The 16,634-nt window shown below is 39.6% G+C and overlaps 1 protein-coding gene across 5 annotated transcripts in view; it reads right to left on the reverse strand.

The window, feature by feature from the left end:
* Nucleotides 1–350: 350 nt before the first annotated feature.
* TRIO (trio Rho guanine nucleotide exchange factor) overlaps nt 351–16,634 on the reverse strand; it is a 243,097-nt gene continuing 226,813 nt past the window's right edge. For 4 of the 5 annotated variants that reach the window (XM_082753785.1, XM_082753786.1, XM_082753787.1 and 1 more), the window contains 11 exons: nt 16,260–16,437; nt 14,648–15,417; nt 10,696–10,943; nt 9,737–9,875; nt 9,348–9,375; nt 8,329–8,491; nt 5,533–5,654; nt 5,304–5,382; nt 4,446–4,646; nt 3,581–3,719; nt 351–2,835 (listed from right to left, as the gene is read on the reverse strand). In XM_082753785.1, the coding sequence (XP_082609911.1) occupies nt 2,293–2,835; nt 3,581–3,719; nt 4,446–4,646; nt 5,304–5,382; nt 5,533–5,654; nt 8,329–8,491; nt 9,348–9,375; nt 9,737–9,875; nt 10,696–10,943; nt 14,648–15,417; nt 16,260–16,437 (2,610 nt within the window). In that variant the 3' untranslated portion in view covers nt 351–2,292. Of the gene's footprint in view, nt 2,836–3,580; nt 3,720–4,445; nt 4,647–5,303; nt 5,383–5,532; nt 5,655–8,328; nt 8,492–9,347; nt 9,376–9,736; nt 9,876–10,695; nt 10,944–14,647; nt 15,418–16,259; nt 16,438–16,634 lie in introns of those variants that run through there. The other variant, XM_082753789.1, reaches the window with a different exon arrangement.

The following is a 16,634-nucleotide window of genomic DNA, read 5'->3' on the forward strand; positions in this document are numbered from 1 at the left end:
GTTCCCTGGCTTAATATTAAACCAAATTGTAATCCTTTGGTCTTTAATTGGGAACATCTGGAAGAAAACTCTGCTGATCAGAATTTACTGGCTAATAAAGACTGTAATGAATTTCCACAGAGCATTATGCATGTTTTATATGAAAGCAATCAGGACGCTACAAAGCACTCAACACTTAGAGCAAAGGCAAATATTATTTTGTAAGGCATGAAATAAAGATACATCATTGCAAATTAAAATGAATTCTATGGCAATAAAACAACGTACTTTTTTTTTTTCCCCAATACAGAGCTAAATTAAAATATAACCAAACCTACTTTCAAACTCCTTAAAGCAAGAGATCAGACAAATATGTCAAATATGTTTAATTTTTTTTCAAAATAACTGATGGCAAAATAAAGTATTTACATCACGTCATACTGTGTAAACATGTAACGTCACTGTACAAAGAAATATACATGCAAAATAAAGCAAAAATTTAACTAAAACAATAAAGGAAAATAATACACAAACATAATGATATGAGGTTGGTACGAATACACATCCAGTTCTGAAGTCAGTTGTTTTCTTTTAAAAAGTTTCTGTACAACTTTACAAAAAAAAAAAAAAAAAAAAAAAAAGGAATAAATAGAATACAGTGGAAGCCGCAAAGCTCAAAACTAACCCAAGCTAGGTTATGGCTTAAGACCCATGTATCTAACTACTGTGGGATGTCGGCTTGGTTTCTTTAAACATGGCATTTCACACAAACATAGATGACAGCACACCCATATGAACTCAGTGATGCACAGAAAACCATCTCTGTCTTCTTAAATAGCTCACGTTAATATTACTTCAACCTTAAAAACAGTTACTAAGACAATTACATTACGTGTCAGACTCTCATCATCTGACCACTACTTTTTTTTGAATGTAATTCTTCACCAAAGAGCACAAAAGTCATTTGTTCATTTCACAGAAAGAAGTAAACAGCTTTGAAAATTCTTAAAAAGTAGCAAGTGTTGAGACTGATTTTGGGAAAGTCATACTTTGGCATTTTGAATATAATAATAAATTTTAAAAAGTGTCACCCTATTTCTTAAACGGTTGGAGATTTGGGATACGAATCTCTCTCTCTCTCTCTCTCTCTCTCTCTCTCTCTCTTTTAAACAATCCTTAAAACTGACTAGTCTTGACTAAATTCTACGCTAACCCTCATCTTAAACTAATAATGACAGTGTGGTACAACACCCTCCCCTGCCCACCCAAAAACCCCAAACACACAAACAAAACCATAAAGCTCGCCGTACTAAGTATGTGCTTTTTCTATATATTTATTACAGTTACAACAGAGGTCCTCATAAATAGTTGCATAAAATGTTAAAGCCACAACATTGCACATGATATGAAATAAAACAAAATCCCAAATGAGTGCATTTACAGTATTTCATCCTGCTGTATACTGCTTGACAGCCGGGTTGGCAAGCTGGGCACCAACCGGACGTCCTTTTCAAACGGGACAGCAAACACTGACCCAAACTGAAGACCCGCACAGTGGTATACCACCATTTAGGAAGGAGGGGGGGAAAAAAGGATAAGGAGGGAAAAAAATTACAGACCGAAGGCAGGTAACAGTCTATATACAAGTAAGGCCTACATTTTATCAGAGCAAAACGATTCATTCTATTTGTATGCAAAAACTTTGAGGTTGGATGCACTTAAAAGCAGAGTCTGATCTCAGTGCACTGCTACGTGAGATACATACAGGCGAGGCAACTGGAAAGCTCTAGGACCAAGTGAAAACCAGATGTTATAAATGGAAGCCTTATCAATGGGCAGCCATTTGTGTGAGTCTTCTCCAGGCGTGATTTCATTTTTGTTTTAACACCAGTGCTTTGAACATAGGCATTTCTTCCTTGAATAAATCTTGAAAACGGTAGTTAAGTTCACTTGCAAAATTCAACTCTTGTTTATTAAAAAAACTATTTTTTTTTTTGCAGAAACCTGAATAAAATACTGTTACTGTATCACTCGTGACTGCTTTTTTGCAGAGTACAGTGCTATCGTCCTCCACCCCAGTGAAGTCTGCATTGCAAGTCCCACGCGCCACCTCGCGTGGTCCCCTTGGAATGCGTTTGCACACGAACATTCGCTAGCAGCTGGTTGGCTCGGGGTTTGCTTTCCTCAAAATTCAAGTCAACAGCTGATTGGCAGGAGGAGTCTATCTCCAGTCTGATTGATTGGCAGGAGGAGTCTATCTCCAGTCTGATTGATTGGCAGGTGAAAGAGAATGAGAGAGAACTTCAAGCAAGGTCAAACTCTTGGCAAGAGCCTGCTCTGTAAGAAGTTTTTAATGCTACGGATGGGTCGAACATCATTCTGGTGTTTTCGCCGCTCAATGAACGAAGTCAGTCTGGATATGTCAATGCTGTCAGCACTTTTGCTATTCCCCAGCTGCAGCCATTGCTCCTGGAGGGCCAGTGCAGCCGAGGGACGCTTAGCTGGATCATCCTGAAGCAGGAAGCATACAAAATCTTTGGCCTTCTGGCTAACTCCTTTGAAGTAGTCATCTGGGAAACTAAAGTCTAAGCGGCAAATATTCAGGCAAGTTTCCTCTACACTTTCATCCAGGAAAGGAGAGACGCCACTAAGAAGGACATATGTGAGCACTCCAATGCTCCAAACATCTGAAGTGAGGGAAACAGGATTTCCGAGAATAATTTCAGGAGCTGCAAACTCTGGGTTTCCAAGTAACTGGTGGATATAATACGTGGTATTGAGCTGGACCGCGTCTCCAAAGTCAGCCAGTTTTATTGTTGGCTTAGAGGAACTCTGGTCCACCAAAATATTTTCAGGCTAGAAGACATAAAAGCAAAAGAAAAAAAAAGAAGTATTTTTTCAGGTCAATCCAACACACATTCGGTGTTCCAACATTACTGTTTCCTAGCCTGAGCTGCTAGCTCAAGAAAGTAACAAACAGCTACAAATGATGAGGATCACTGCTGTAGGCAGCTCTGCTAAGCTCCTAGGCAGTCCTACCAGTCCTTTCCCCAGACTGACTGGCAGGCACTCTCTTGCCAACTGAAGTGTGCCATTAATGTGCTTCAGCTGTTGGTATTTTAACTTTTGCAGGAAATATAGCTCTGCCAGATAAGACTGCAAGTGTTTGCAAAAACAGCTCTGCAAAATTTCACAGAAAACTGTGTTTGGGAACTTAATCTTAAAGTACAGCAATTATAAATAGAGGGTGGATAAACAATTACTCTATTTGCTTTATGACACATAAAGAACAAAAACCTTGCATTTGAACTTCTGCTGCAAGTTTCACTGGGAAAAATAAAATAAATATATATTAAAAACCAAAACAAAGCAATCGTGCTTGACAGCAATTACTTCCAGCACAAAGGAAACAGCCAGCAAGCTTTAAGAGGAAAGCGTAGGGAATTCAAAGCTTCTGCTTTGATGGCTATGAGTGATTTAAAGCATCTGGGGATAGTGTTCCTCCCTGCCTCCCTTTCCTTCATACAGCTGCCAGTTTCCTAGAAGGAAGTTTTTATGCCTGGAAAGGCGCACACTGCTGGAAATTCCATTCACTCCTTACCTTTAGGTCCAAATGTGCTATTCTGCAGTTGTGAAGATACTGCACAGCTTCCAGAATCTCTCCCAGGTAGAGTCTGATCTTCCCCTCAGTGAGGTTTCCCCATCGCACGACGTAGTCTAGAAGGCGACCTTGGTCAGCCCTATTGGAAGGTTACATTTTAATGCAAGTCTTAAAACATTTACATTTTAATACTGTATACAAGAACTAAAAGAAAAAAAAAAGCCTACACCATACAATCAATTTTGAATGTTATATTAAAAAAAACCTTCATAGCAAGCATCCCCTAACAACCACAATTTCATGAAGTAATCATCACTGTTTCTCTTGTCTGGCTTGAGTTGCTCTATCATATACTTTTCTGCCTGCCAGCCGCAATGTTTTGTCATTTACAGCTCACCTGCACCTAAAATAAGGTGAACTAACTTTGGACTGGGAGCAGAGGGTAAAGGCAAAGAAAAAAAGGAAGAAATATAGCATGTTACCTAGACCGAAAGATCAGATGTGTCCTGCCATTAGGCTATGGGAATTGCTAGAGCCTTCAAAATCTAGAAGACCAAAGACTAGGATATGAAGGGAAGAGCTGACATCAAACTACCAGATCACAACATTTCAAATTCACTTCTGCAATTGCTTGACCTAAAATCATTTCTGGAATTCCAGACTAAGATAACCTACATGTCAGTTTAATATGCCAGCTTGTTTCCTCCCAAATTTATTATTAAACCTGACATTTTAGTTACAGTATTAGAGAACCGCAGTATTTTGCTTAGGTGTTGTCAAACTTCCCTGAAATCTTAATGTTTCTTATTTATAAACTACTATGAACACCCTGGAAAGTCTGCTGTAGAGACTGCATTTTACGCACATTTCTAATACTAGTATGTAGTTGGTGGAGGTCTCAAAGGTATCGAGAAGGCCAATGAGCTGGGGATGCTGGAGATTCTGCATGACTCCAAGTTCATGGGTAACCTGGTCTCGCTTCATCAACTTCTTATTCACAAACTTAGTGGCTACTGCTCGCTTGGTTCCCTTCTGGTCACACTTCTTAACGACAGAAAATCTGCCCCTGGAATACAATATTGAAAGGAAAGGATTAACTGAAAAATGCAGTAAGGGAATGCTTATACCTTCAAAGTTTCTGGGAGATACCAATTTGAGATCTCTGATAAGATATCCTTGCAGAATAGTTCTGGCCATAAACAAGATTTAAAAGTCCATATATCTTCTACAAAATATGTCTGTATAAATAATTAGCTGCAGATAGAGATCTGTTTTAATGCATTTGCAAAGAAGTCAAGGTGATATCCAGCTTTCAAAGGTCCATCCAATAAGCGAGATAAATGTATATTCTGCATGAGCTATTTCATATTTTGCTCAATTTCAGATGTTTTTGGGCTTTAATTTTCATACCCTAAGTAAAGTTTTGGAGTGCTTCGCTGTAGAAGCAGCTTTAGTAAGGCATACTAAAAAAATGAAAAAAAAAAAAAAAAGGACTGTAGCTTTCCGAAATACTCGAACACTCATCCGTGAATCTATGACACTAATTCAGCCTAACTATGTTCTATTTATGCAGTGCCATCTAGTGCAAGTAAGATTTTGGCTTCCTCATTTTTATTTAGCTCAATGTAATTATGTCCTTCTAGGATCATATAAGCATTTTAGAAAGACAATTCAATTTCTTGAATCAGAAGTTCATATTTTGACATCAGCATACAGAACGCACCTGCCAAGCTCAGCCACTTCACTGTAGAGGGAATCAAAGTTGTCTTTCCAGATTACCATGATTCCATCACTTCCAGGACCTACAGAAGAAGAAAGAAAAAGAGAAGGATAGTAAAGGCAATATTTAATACAGTCAGAGCCTCCTTAGAACTAAATGTTTGTAGTTATCGAATTGGGTAACTGGTGCTTTGAATGTAATCATAAAGAAAAGAGCAACGAGACAGGCCTACCTAAAACTCGTAGACTGGCGGAAGATGAAACCGAACCCATATCGTTTGCAGCTATACACGTATAGATACCATCGTCTTCTGCAGTGACGCCAATGATTTTCAGTGAAGCCTCTCCTAAGTCACTGGGAAACACAATGGCATCCATGAACATTGCATTCAGTTTACAGACCTTAAACTATGAAAATTAGACAAAGTGAGAGCGACAATGTTAAGATTTCTTATTGTCCAGCCCCTGTACTCTACTGACAACTTCAACCCTGTTCCTGCCATTTCAGAAGCGTCTAGCAGAATCCAAACATTTTGTGTATACAAATTATCATGGAACATCCTGCAGACAATAGTGTTTTTTTAATAAAAAAAACATCCTCACTGACACTGTCTTAGTGCATCCTAGGTTCCTCTATGTTTGAAAAAGCAAATGCTTTCCATGCTCCCTCTATTTCTTGCAAATTAATTAGAGGCAGTATCAAGACAACCATCCATCATTATTCCTTCTGAGAGGTTAGTTTCCATCCCTGACTCCCTGGAACTGTATACAAGCTGGGTTAATGTTTTTACTTTCAAAGCATTCATTCATTGTAGGAATGGGCTCCACCTTCAGTACAAAAGGTACACCACAGTGTGACTTCAGAGACCTCAGAATCTGGGAGTATGAGGGTATGAGGAAACTCAGGAAGTCTTTTGAAGTTTTCTCTCAGCTCCAGAAGAGACAGCAATAATCTATATCAGACAGGAGAAAGATTCTACAAACTCTTCCTTAAATTTTCTCATTGCTCAACTGCCCTTTTTATTTGATGGTTTGTCTTCAAATGTCTGCCTTAATCTTCCTCTGTGCAATTCTAGTACTTTTTATACCATCTACCATATACCATTTTTAGTACTTTCTATACCATCTACCACTGACAGGAACAGCAAATAATTCTATTTGCATAAGTCTCTTACAAATGTGAACACTTGGCATATCTTGCCTATGCTTTTCACCTCTAGGCTCAAAACATTGTGCTATTCTTTCACAACATGGCATATTTTCAAGATTTTTCATCATTCTTATTGTTTGCCTTTGGATCCACCCCAGTTACTCAAGTCATTTGAGTTACTAAAACAAAAGCTGTTTGCCTCTGTCTTTATTATACCATTTAATTTCAGGGGAAAACAATGTAAATTTTAGGAACACAGGAAGATGACTCTCCTCCCTCAGCTCAAAGAACATTTCTTTACTAGTATCTCCAAAAATCTGTCAGCCACAACCAGCATGATTAACTGGTTATAATTCTGCAATGGTAACAGATCACTGTGAGATAATTCTAGTGAATCTAGCTCTTACTGGGGTCTCACAATGGTCCTGGATACAACAGCACAGCTGCCACAATGTTCCTGTCTCTCCACAACAAAAATTATACCAGGTGAAAAGAAAAAAGCAGCTACAGTAGAATATAAAGAACAACATAACATGCTAACAGGTTTGCATATGCATTGGGCTCTATCATACAGCCTCTAATATAGCTATTAAGGAGGAAAGGTTTCACAAAAAAACTTCATTCTGAAGTGAGAACGTAATTCATAAACAAGACGTATTCACACTGAAGTGACTAAATAACGCTTTCAGTAAATGGATAAAAAATAAATGAAAAAAAACGTTTCTAACAGGTAGTTTCACGATCCAAAATGCAGTAATATCTGTTATTACTCAGCTCATTGAATTACCAGTTAAGTCTGCTCAGTTCTATCACAGCAAAGCTAAAACCAGACAAAGATATTTGTTTCCGTGCTTCGACACTGAAAACAGTAGCACTGCAATGTTAATATGAACCAGAGGCTTTTCTTTGCAAAGTACTGTCATAATCATTCCAAAAGCAGTCATTTGCCTCTAAAACGATGTATGCTACTAATGAAAAGAAAGGACTGGCAATGTGGCATGTCACAGCACTGGAATGCCACAGCATACTGCTCTAGTTCAAGCACTGGGTCAGTGTGAGAGAACCATGGTCTCTTCTGCGGTAATTAATGAAAAATACCATCTGAATTTTATTGTTTTTAAAATCAACTGAATACGACATGAGAGTACCCCTGGCCATACTCAGATAAAGTTAAACAACACTTCCAGAAAATCCCAACAATGAAGTATTCCTGTCTGAGGACAATCCCATCTTTATGTCTCAAAGCCGAAAGTTATCCTGCACCAAGGCTACGAAATACAACAGATTCAGCAGTCCCTGTTCCTTCGCTGGAGTTTTGCTTTTCCTGGATCCAGGAAAAAGTGATCCAGGATCCAGATTAGAAGTGTTCCACCTTCCTCCAGGTGAAGAGAAGTCTGTTTTTTATCACAAATCACCTCAGTGATCCTGTTAACAGCGCTGTCCAACAGAAACTGCTATGCTGGCACAGCTGAGTGGGAACCAACTACGACCCAGGGATGGAAAACTCATTAGCCAACTTTAACACAAGCACAAGGGTTAGCTAAATATTAATGAGTCCTGTAAGATTAAAGTAGCCTTCTGACACTGGGGTTTTATCCATCAAGACCAGCTTTGAATCTTCTTGCCACTGGCACCTGGAAATTTATGTGACAGCGGCAAGCTGAGAATTGAATTGCTGTCACTGGAATCTTTCTGTGTGGCATCAGAGTATCATCATGAGCTAAGGTTTGTTTGTTTTTTGGATGCCCAATGCTAGGAGGAAAAAGAGGATATAATTAAGGACAATGCCCCAAACATATCAAAACAAGTAAGCCACCGAGGTAATTTAGAATAATTTTCCCTTTTAAGACAAAGAGATATACTACATAAATTACTGTACCTGTACGAAATGCTGTGATGACCGTCATTGCTCAGTGTGTTATGATCAGGACCCTTCCAAGTAATTGAAGCCTTGGGGCGACCACAGACTTTACACCTAAGCACGATGGTCTCTCCTGTCTCACATGTAACCTCACTCAATGGTATTATAAATTCTGGGGGAACTGGAAGAAGAATTTAATGGCATTAGGTCAATTGAAGTTCATCAATTTGCTTTTCTATTAGACAAAGTATGTTGTACTTACAGTTTCCAGGGTTTATCTATCCCTCTGCCCTTGGAGCATGTCCACATTTAGGGCACTTGCTGGGGCTCTGTAGAGCTAATACTTTTTCTCTGCATAAACTTGGACATGACACTACTGACATGCTATGGATAACCCTGAAATTTACCACAGTGAACCAAACCTTTTGGGTCAAGTCAGCTAAATAAACCCAGAAGTAAAAAATATTTAAGGATGTGTTCAGCTAGGATATCTTTATGTCCAGCTGCATTTGCAGAAGGGAACACAAAACACCTTCTCTACAGTGTAGTGGTTTCCCTTTCTGCTTACAGGTGAAACTCAAGAAGTTTGGCTCTTACTCCAGAGTGCCACTGTTTTTCTCCTGATCAGCCTCTGCACTGGAGAGACCCTGCACATCCCCTAGGATGCAAGGTGAAAAATGAAGCAGCAGAGGTCTCCAACTCTTGACCTTCTTATTTTGCAAATTCAGCAGTGCCCAACTTCCATACAGTCTCAGTGCACATGCACTAGTACAAATACTTCTGAGCAACATATCATATGATCCTTGTGTTTTACATTGTTTTGGACATGTAAACAAGAAAATCTTCCTTTAATCTTAGAAAGAAAAAAAGAGAGATGACATTTCACTAACTGCCTCTCCTGTCCCAAATGAGGCTACATGTATTTTACAGAAAACACTAATTCCTGATGTAATTCATGTCAAGCAAGTTCAAAGAAAATAAATCATGCTTTAATCAAGTTACATTTACTGTGACTTTTAAAGATGAAAACAACTTACCATCATAAATGTAATTGGGGTTGAGAAGCTGGAAAGGAGAAATCACAGAATTAGTGTCCTTATAAATGTATAATAAATAAAAGAATTATAGAAAATAAAGCACAGTGATGGGCAGACGTTAGTTGTACCCACAAAAGTCCAATAAACACTTAAATATCAGATTTTCTGTACCACTCTACTTTTTCTGCAGTATCTATATGCAGTATCATGCCTGTGGGTTCAAAAATCCTATCATCTTGTTTTGAGATTTGATAAACACTGACCATTAGAACCACTGTTGTTTCCAATTCCTTCATGTGAAATTCTATCAGAGCTAGAACTAGAAGCAACTTTTAAAGAAATTCCAACACAACTCCTTTTGAAAACTACTACTTCTTTGTCACATTTACCTTTACAGAAACCTTGTTGGCAAGTCCTTCTCGGGATTTGCGGTAACCATTTTCTAGCTTGCCTTCCCTTTTGCCGTCTTTATCTTTTTTCTCAGATTTCTTCCTTAAACGGAGTGCTGTGTGCCAAGATGTTGACTTCCTGAATGTGGAACAGTAAGCTTTGATAAATTTTCTTTTCAAACTCTCAGTTATGTGTTATAATCTCTAGCTTGAGATGAAGATGACATTTATCCCAGAATGTTATTTCATTGTATTAAAGCATACTGAAATGAAATACATTAAGTATTCCATAAGAGATGCTATCTTTGGTTAAAACTGTAAGCAAGCTCTTAAGATTAGTCTGTAGTTCACTATTTCTTGAATTCTTTGCTGCAATCGTAAACTTTCCATATGAAAATACAAATTGTCAATCAAACTGAACAACAAACAGCACAAAATCCATCTCAAATACAGCCTATAAAAGCTTTACATACAACTGCTAAGAACGTGGTTGTGATATTAGATCCGCTACAGCAGAGTTGAGAGAGATCTTTTTAGCACCACCAGCCATTTTAAGTAGGTTTGTGGCTCAAGATGGAAATCTAGGAACTCTGAAATCTCATTTCGCTTGGAGCAAACATTATGATGGTTTTCCTAAACAAAGATGTCTAACCTGGCAACTCATCCTATTGAATAAGCTAGGAACAGTTGCTTCTCTTAAGGGAAGTATTATTAATCTACTTTTCCCAGAAGATTGCACTACTACAGCTTTTCGATAAAGAATACATGCTTCTAGGTTCTTTCTTACCACTTTTTTTTTTTTTTAAATAATTTTTCTTAGAGACCTCACATGTACTCATTCTGTTTGATGTTCATTTATATCTCAAAGATAACTTCAACTTTCAGTTTATAAGTTTCAAATTGTCTGAACTGGTAGGTTTTCTCCCTCCTGCCCCTTCTACCCACACCCAGGCACTCACTTGATGGTTCCATCAGGGTTGTCAATGATGACTGCACTGGTATGCCCCAAGACATAGCCGGGAATCCAGCCCTCGGCTGCGGGGCACTGATCAGTGGCGGCTCTGAACACCAAAAACATGTTCTGTTGGTTGCTGGCTAGAATCTGCACGACCTCTCCTTGGTAGACATTTATCTCATCCTCCTTCACTGCCGTGTAATCGTGTGTCACCAGCATGGTGGAGATATTGCTACTGCTGCTACTTTCACTCTGCAAGTGTCAACCAGAAGCACAAAGAGGAGGCAAAAAGAAGAAAAGAGAATCAAGTTTAAAGTTTATAAAGGAGAAAGGCTGCTCTTGGCCTGCTACGTTTCAACCATGACCTGCGTAATACACATAGATTAAGCTGTAGTCAAAGAAAAGAAATCAGATTTCTCTTATAGAGCTGCTTGTATTGATTTATCTTGTGTAAATTAGTTTGATTTTTGAACACCATTATGTATAGCAGGCGCAGAAATTTATTCCTTTTATTTTTAGTAAAGATCACTACTTAATTTTACTTCTTCCATTTTTTACAGGATCTCAACTAGTCTTCCTTTCCAGCTCTGACACTAAACCTGACATCTTTATCAGGTGACAAGGTCACATTACATCACATGTGACAATTTTTCATTAAGTCTTATGGATGTATAACAAACCAAGACTTGACCTCATAAACACTGGAAACTAACAATGAAACACGCATAATAGTCTTTCCTAGTACCATTTGTCAGATCTCAGACACCATGAATCCATGGTAACTTACTAAAGTAAGACTCTTTTTGCCCAAATACATGCATTTCTCGTATTAGGTTTAATAAATAGAGGTGTGAAATCTATTATCAGACTATGCAACCTATCCCCTGAAATAAGTGATTTCCTTCTTGAAACAAGTTAAAAACGAAGTCGATGAGGTATGTATGTGTGCACACCTGCCTTCTGATTCTGTGTTCTTACTTCAAACTCTTTCAGCTTGCTGTCAGTGAGGACTCACTATTGCCTAGCAGTAACTGAGCTGAAGAAGGAAAGCAGTACCCAGCTGTAGCTGAACGCTACTATGGCTCATATAGCACAGCCATGTGGCAGCATCACGTATGTGCACGCAGCACGTAGGAAGCTTGGTACACAGATTAAAATAGCGTCACCTTTTTTTCTCAAAACTCTCAAATATTTGTCTCATCAGTGTTGCAGAGACACAGCACGGGTCAGATGAGAGCATGGTGCACTGGGAGCCCCCAAACCCACATTTTCATCCTATCTGCTAACGGCCACGATCAAGTCACTCCACCTCTTGGAGCCTGCGCTTCCTCGTGGGCGTGCTGGCTGACTGGTGCACTGAGAAACAAGGGCTTTCAGAAGGGAGCTCTGATTACTCATTCCTACAATGTTCAGCTCATCAATGCTTGGGTTTCCAATCCCTTTCCTGTTTTCTCTATTAGGATGATGAAGCAAATGCTACCTGAGAGCAACGTCGCCCCTGGACTGTACCTCTACTAAAGGATATTTATATTTAATTCCAGGTGCTATACTTCCAGTGGTAAGAACAGTTTGTGCAGCTTACAGGACTGTCTATGTGGTCTTTTGTATTAGCAAGACCCTTCCATACTTCTGGCAAACTGGGAATAGTAGCACCTAAAAAATTCAGAAGTCTTATTTTCAGTCGCTGTTTAAACTAAGATTACAAATTCATACATTTTTCTAGCTAGATGGAAAAAACCTCCATTCAGAGAAAGTTGCTTTTACTAATTCCTTCTGTTAGACCTATGGGGAAGAGGAGAGGAAGGCTGAAGTAGTAAAACCAACCTATACCCAAACCTTGCCCCATACACTACCACTGAATGTACTGTTTCTTAGCATGCAGTAGAATTTGTACACAGGACTGGCTTGCATACATCTCTTTTTAATAGTTAAGCCTTGAAGGACCACTTTAAAGTCTGAATATTTCTTATTGTCGCAAGGACAGATAAATCTACTAAATTGTCTGGTAAGTACAAAGTAACTTTCTATCTTGTGAACATGTTTATATCAGAATTTATTCTCACCATAGAAAGACAGCCCTTCCTCTGCCTTGCAAAGAAGTAATTATTCTTGCACAGGATTTTTTTTTTTCCTACTGCAAGTGTTGCTGGTCATCACTGTCTGCAATTACTAAATTACAGAGGATATACAATCAAAATCTAAGAAACTGCTCCCATATTCCTACAAAGCTAGCAAGAACTACTCATTTTTTTTCTTCTTAGGAGTAACCTTTCCATGCATAAGTAAGCTTGTGAAGAAAACTTAACCATGCGTGCATGTAAATATACACAAGCAAATGGTTAAAATATGCCTTCACAACCCATCTTCTCCAGCTTGTTGAATGCGGTGTGAAATCCTGCTAAAATATGGTTTACAAAGTAAGCATTATGAAGCTTAATTATCAAGCGCAATGTAGTTGTGAAGCAGCAGAAGGCACATTCAGACACTGTTTTACAGTAAGATAAAAACAAGCAAAGGTATCTTTGCTGACAGTATCAAAATTCAAATGTTTTGAAAACTTAGTGCCATTCTTTCTCTCCCTCTTTTTTTAATGTAATTACATCAATTAATACTATGCAAGTCTTGATTCACATGCTGTGCAGTAATTGTGAGGAAGTCCGATTACCCCAGCTATTATATTATCATCACATTTTGCTAGACTGAAGATACACACAAGACAGAGCTAAACCAAATGAAAAGTTGAAAGATCAGGATAAAAATATGATACATGCAAAGCACAATTTGTTCTTCTGAAGCTACTATAAAAGTATAAGAACTAAGAAGTCAAGAAAGCTCTCTGTTTAGTTACATTTAGCAGTTCTATAAAGAAATGCATGCATTTTAAAAAGTACAGCAAGTTAGGTTGATTTGCAAAATTGGTACTGCATACGATTTGTGAGAGAGTAGAAAAACAAACATTTGTGAACACAACACTTAGTGAGAAGAAAATCAAACGCACCTTTATTAGAAATCAAAAAGGCACCAGAGCCTGCCTACCACATCCATGGCAAGTGCCTTGACATTTTTGCTTATATTTGCACATGCCCCTGTGATTGCTGTGTTGCATTTCCTGGTAGATTTTATTACAGAGAATGTGGATTCTGTTGATACCCCAGCTTTCCGCACAAACACACCAAGTACATACTAAAAGGTTGAATCTCCAGATGCCCTAAAACAGTTCTTCTTATAAAGCAGAAGAGAAAAGTGGAGCCACTATTTGTTTTGATTGTAGTAGAAGAACAGTTGATTATTTTAGCTAGGTTTTGTTTGCCTATTTTGAGTGGACTGCAGGAAGCTTCCTTGACCAGGCAAAGAATTAAAAAAGAGAATGCTGCACATCACCTAAGGCTGAAAGGAGGAGGTGGGGGGCGGAAATAAATACAAAATAAAAATCAAGCAGCCCAGGGACTGTACCGTAGACATCTCAACGAAGTTAAAACTCAACAGGACAGTGCTGGCGGATTTGGCGTGACAGGGAAAAAAGCCCCAAGGCAATCTGCCAAAATCTCAAAGTCAGATTTAAATGCTGGCTGCAATGCATACCCCAAGGTGCTCTGGTTGCCACGCTTCAGCATGTTAATTATGTGCCTTCAAATTAGAGACGAAAAAGCAAGGACAGCAAGTTAGTAAGTATCAGCCTAGTGATCTATATTTTCAGCAGAGGCAGAAATTGCATCTAATGTTAGCAGTGTTCGTGTGTCTGTATACATATCACTGTCTATGTTTTTATGTATACATACACAAGAGGTAGATAATTTTGTTTTTTAATGTGCAGAAGACACTGGAACAGTTGATTATTTCAGAGCAGTACAGCGCCGGAGAGCCAGAAGTTAGTACGGAGAGTGATGGTAACGCACAGAAAGGGAGCATGGGAAGGTTTTAGAAGAGCTCGCAGGACAGAGGTGCTCCGCTCTTACCCCATTACTCTGGGTGGAGTGAACTGACTGCTCGCTGGTCGAGGAGCATGTGCTCATGCGGTCTGTGTCCTTGCTGTGTGAAGAGTGGCGGTGAACCTGCCGCTGGAGGGAGTCATTGTCCCCAGGGAAAGTGAAGGAGCCAGGGCGGCTGGCAGGGGATGCTGGGATGGAGCTCCAAAAGGAGCCCTTCTGCAGGGGGCTGCTGGGTGGAAAGGTTTCTTTGCCAAAAGGAGAAGGGAAAGTCGTGGAGAGAGGAGAGTTCATTGGTGAGATGGCTCCTGGCCTTGGCTTCCCCAGCGTCAGTGATCCTATGCTGTTTCTTGAGCGACTTTCCTCTGAGCTTCCACGTGAGTCTTTCTGGGCTCCGTCAGCTGAGCCAGAAATGTTTCCCGCTGTCTTCCTGGGACTCTCAATAACTTTCATCTTGGGAATCTGCTCAGCTTCTCTCTGAGGACCGTCCGGTTCTGCACTGGGAGGGTGCCTGTCTGGCTGGCTCAGGCCAGTTTCTAAGGAGGTGTTGTAGTGTGGCAGGGAGAGATTGTGAATGGACATACCTGACATCTTGTCTGCCTCTGCTTGGGCCGAGGCTGCAGAGGAGACCAGGACTGGGGAATGGTGTCTGACAGGCTGGGGGATCCGGGATGGCCGGCTACGGCTGGAGCTGGGGATTCCACTAGAGCTGCTGGGGCCGCTGCTGTTACTGCTGCTGCTTCCGCTGCCGCCTCCACCGCTGCTGTGGTTCCTCTGGTACTCGATTGGGGACGTCAAGGCTGCAATGGGGAAAGGAGAGCAGGTGGTCAGGGAAAGGAGAGCAGGAAAGGGAACAAGAACAGCTTAAAACAGACACGCTTAGTAGCAAAAGGGGAGCACCGCTCAAATATGATGAATTCCCTTAGCAATGACAGTCATACTGCAGACATCAAATCACTGTTCTATATTACACCTTCACGACCTGCTATATTTAATCTTCATTAAAGACAAAAGAGGTAAATCCAGGGAAAAACGTTTTCCTTGTTTTCCTCTAGATCACATTGTCAGTCAGCAACCAAGAGGGAAAAAAACAAGTGTGATTCCAATCATCAGCTCATTTTTCTCTATACATCTCTTCAAAAAACCTGCATCAGGGAAACAACTGATGGATACAGAAATATAGCAAGAAACTTCTGGTGTCACAGCAGACACTTCTACTGTTCTCCTGCAGAATCTGAATGCTGCTGCCACAGTAAGGTGCGACAACAATGGCCACCAGAATAACACAAGCAAAATACATTTTGAACGGATGCTTAAAATTCCACTTGTATTTAGTCTTTAAAAGCTTGCATTTGCTTAAATGGGGTACACAAACTCTCCACATCAACGGATGGTACCAGTCGTAGTTCACTCCTACAAAACATTTGGAAAATTTCACTGAGGGAACACCATGTAAATTCAGACTACCACTCTTATGACAAATGCTAGCATCTGTTCTGAAGCTAAAACGTGGCACATAACCCCCAACTGTTCTGCATTAGCTCAGGAAAAAGGAAACTTGCAAACAATTTCAAAGCCAAGAAACAACAGATGAGAGAGAAGTCACTCAATTATGAACTTTCAAAGAGAGCAAATCATTTACCATTTAAAAAGTTGCGCTGGTTTTCCAAAATTTGGTTAATTTCATGGATCCATAGCTGTCGGACTGCTGGGCTGGCAGAATGCAAAACAAAGGTCTCCGTGACATCGCCCGTTCTTGATGTTAGTGCAAATTTACATGGATCGCTGTCCACATTTTCCTCCAGGGAAAGGCAACTCACCTTCACAAAAAAAAAAAAAAAGAGAATTTCCTTCATGCATTTTTTGAGAAATTGCTTACTTGATAACTCAGAGTCAAATCTTCAAATGTAATTAAGGTGACCATCTTTTTGCTCAATACCATGAAATGAAGGATTACAGTAAACTAAGGATTAACATATGTCATTTTTGGCTAAAGCAAAGTATCAACAACAGTCTT

This window comes from Aythya marila, assembly GCF_965140915.1.
Source record: "Aythya marila genome assembly, chromosome: 2".
NCBI lineage: Eukaryota > Metazoa > Chordata > Aves > Anseriformes > Anatidae > Aythya > Aythya marila.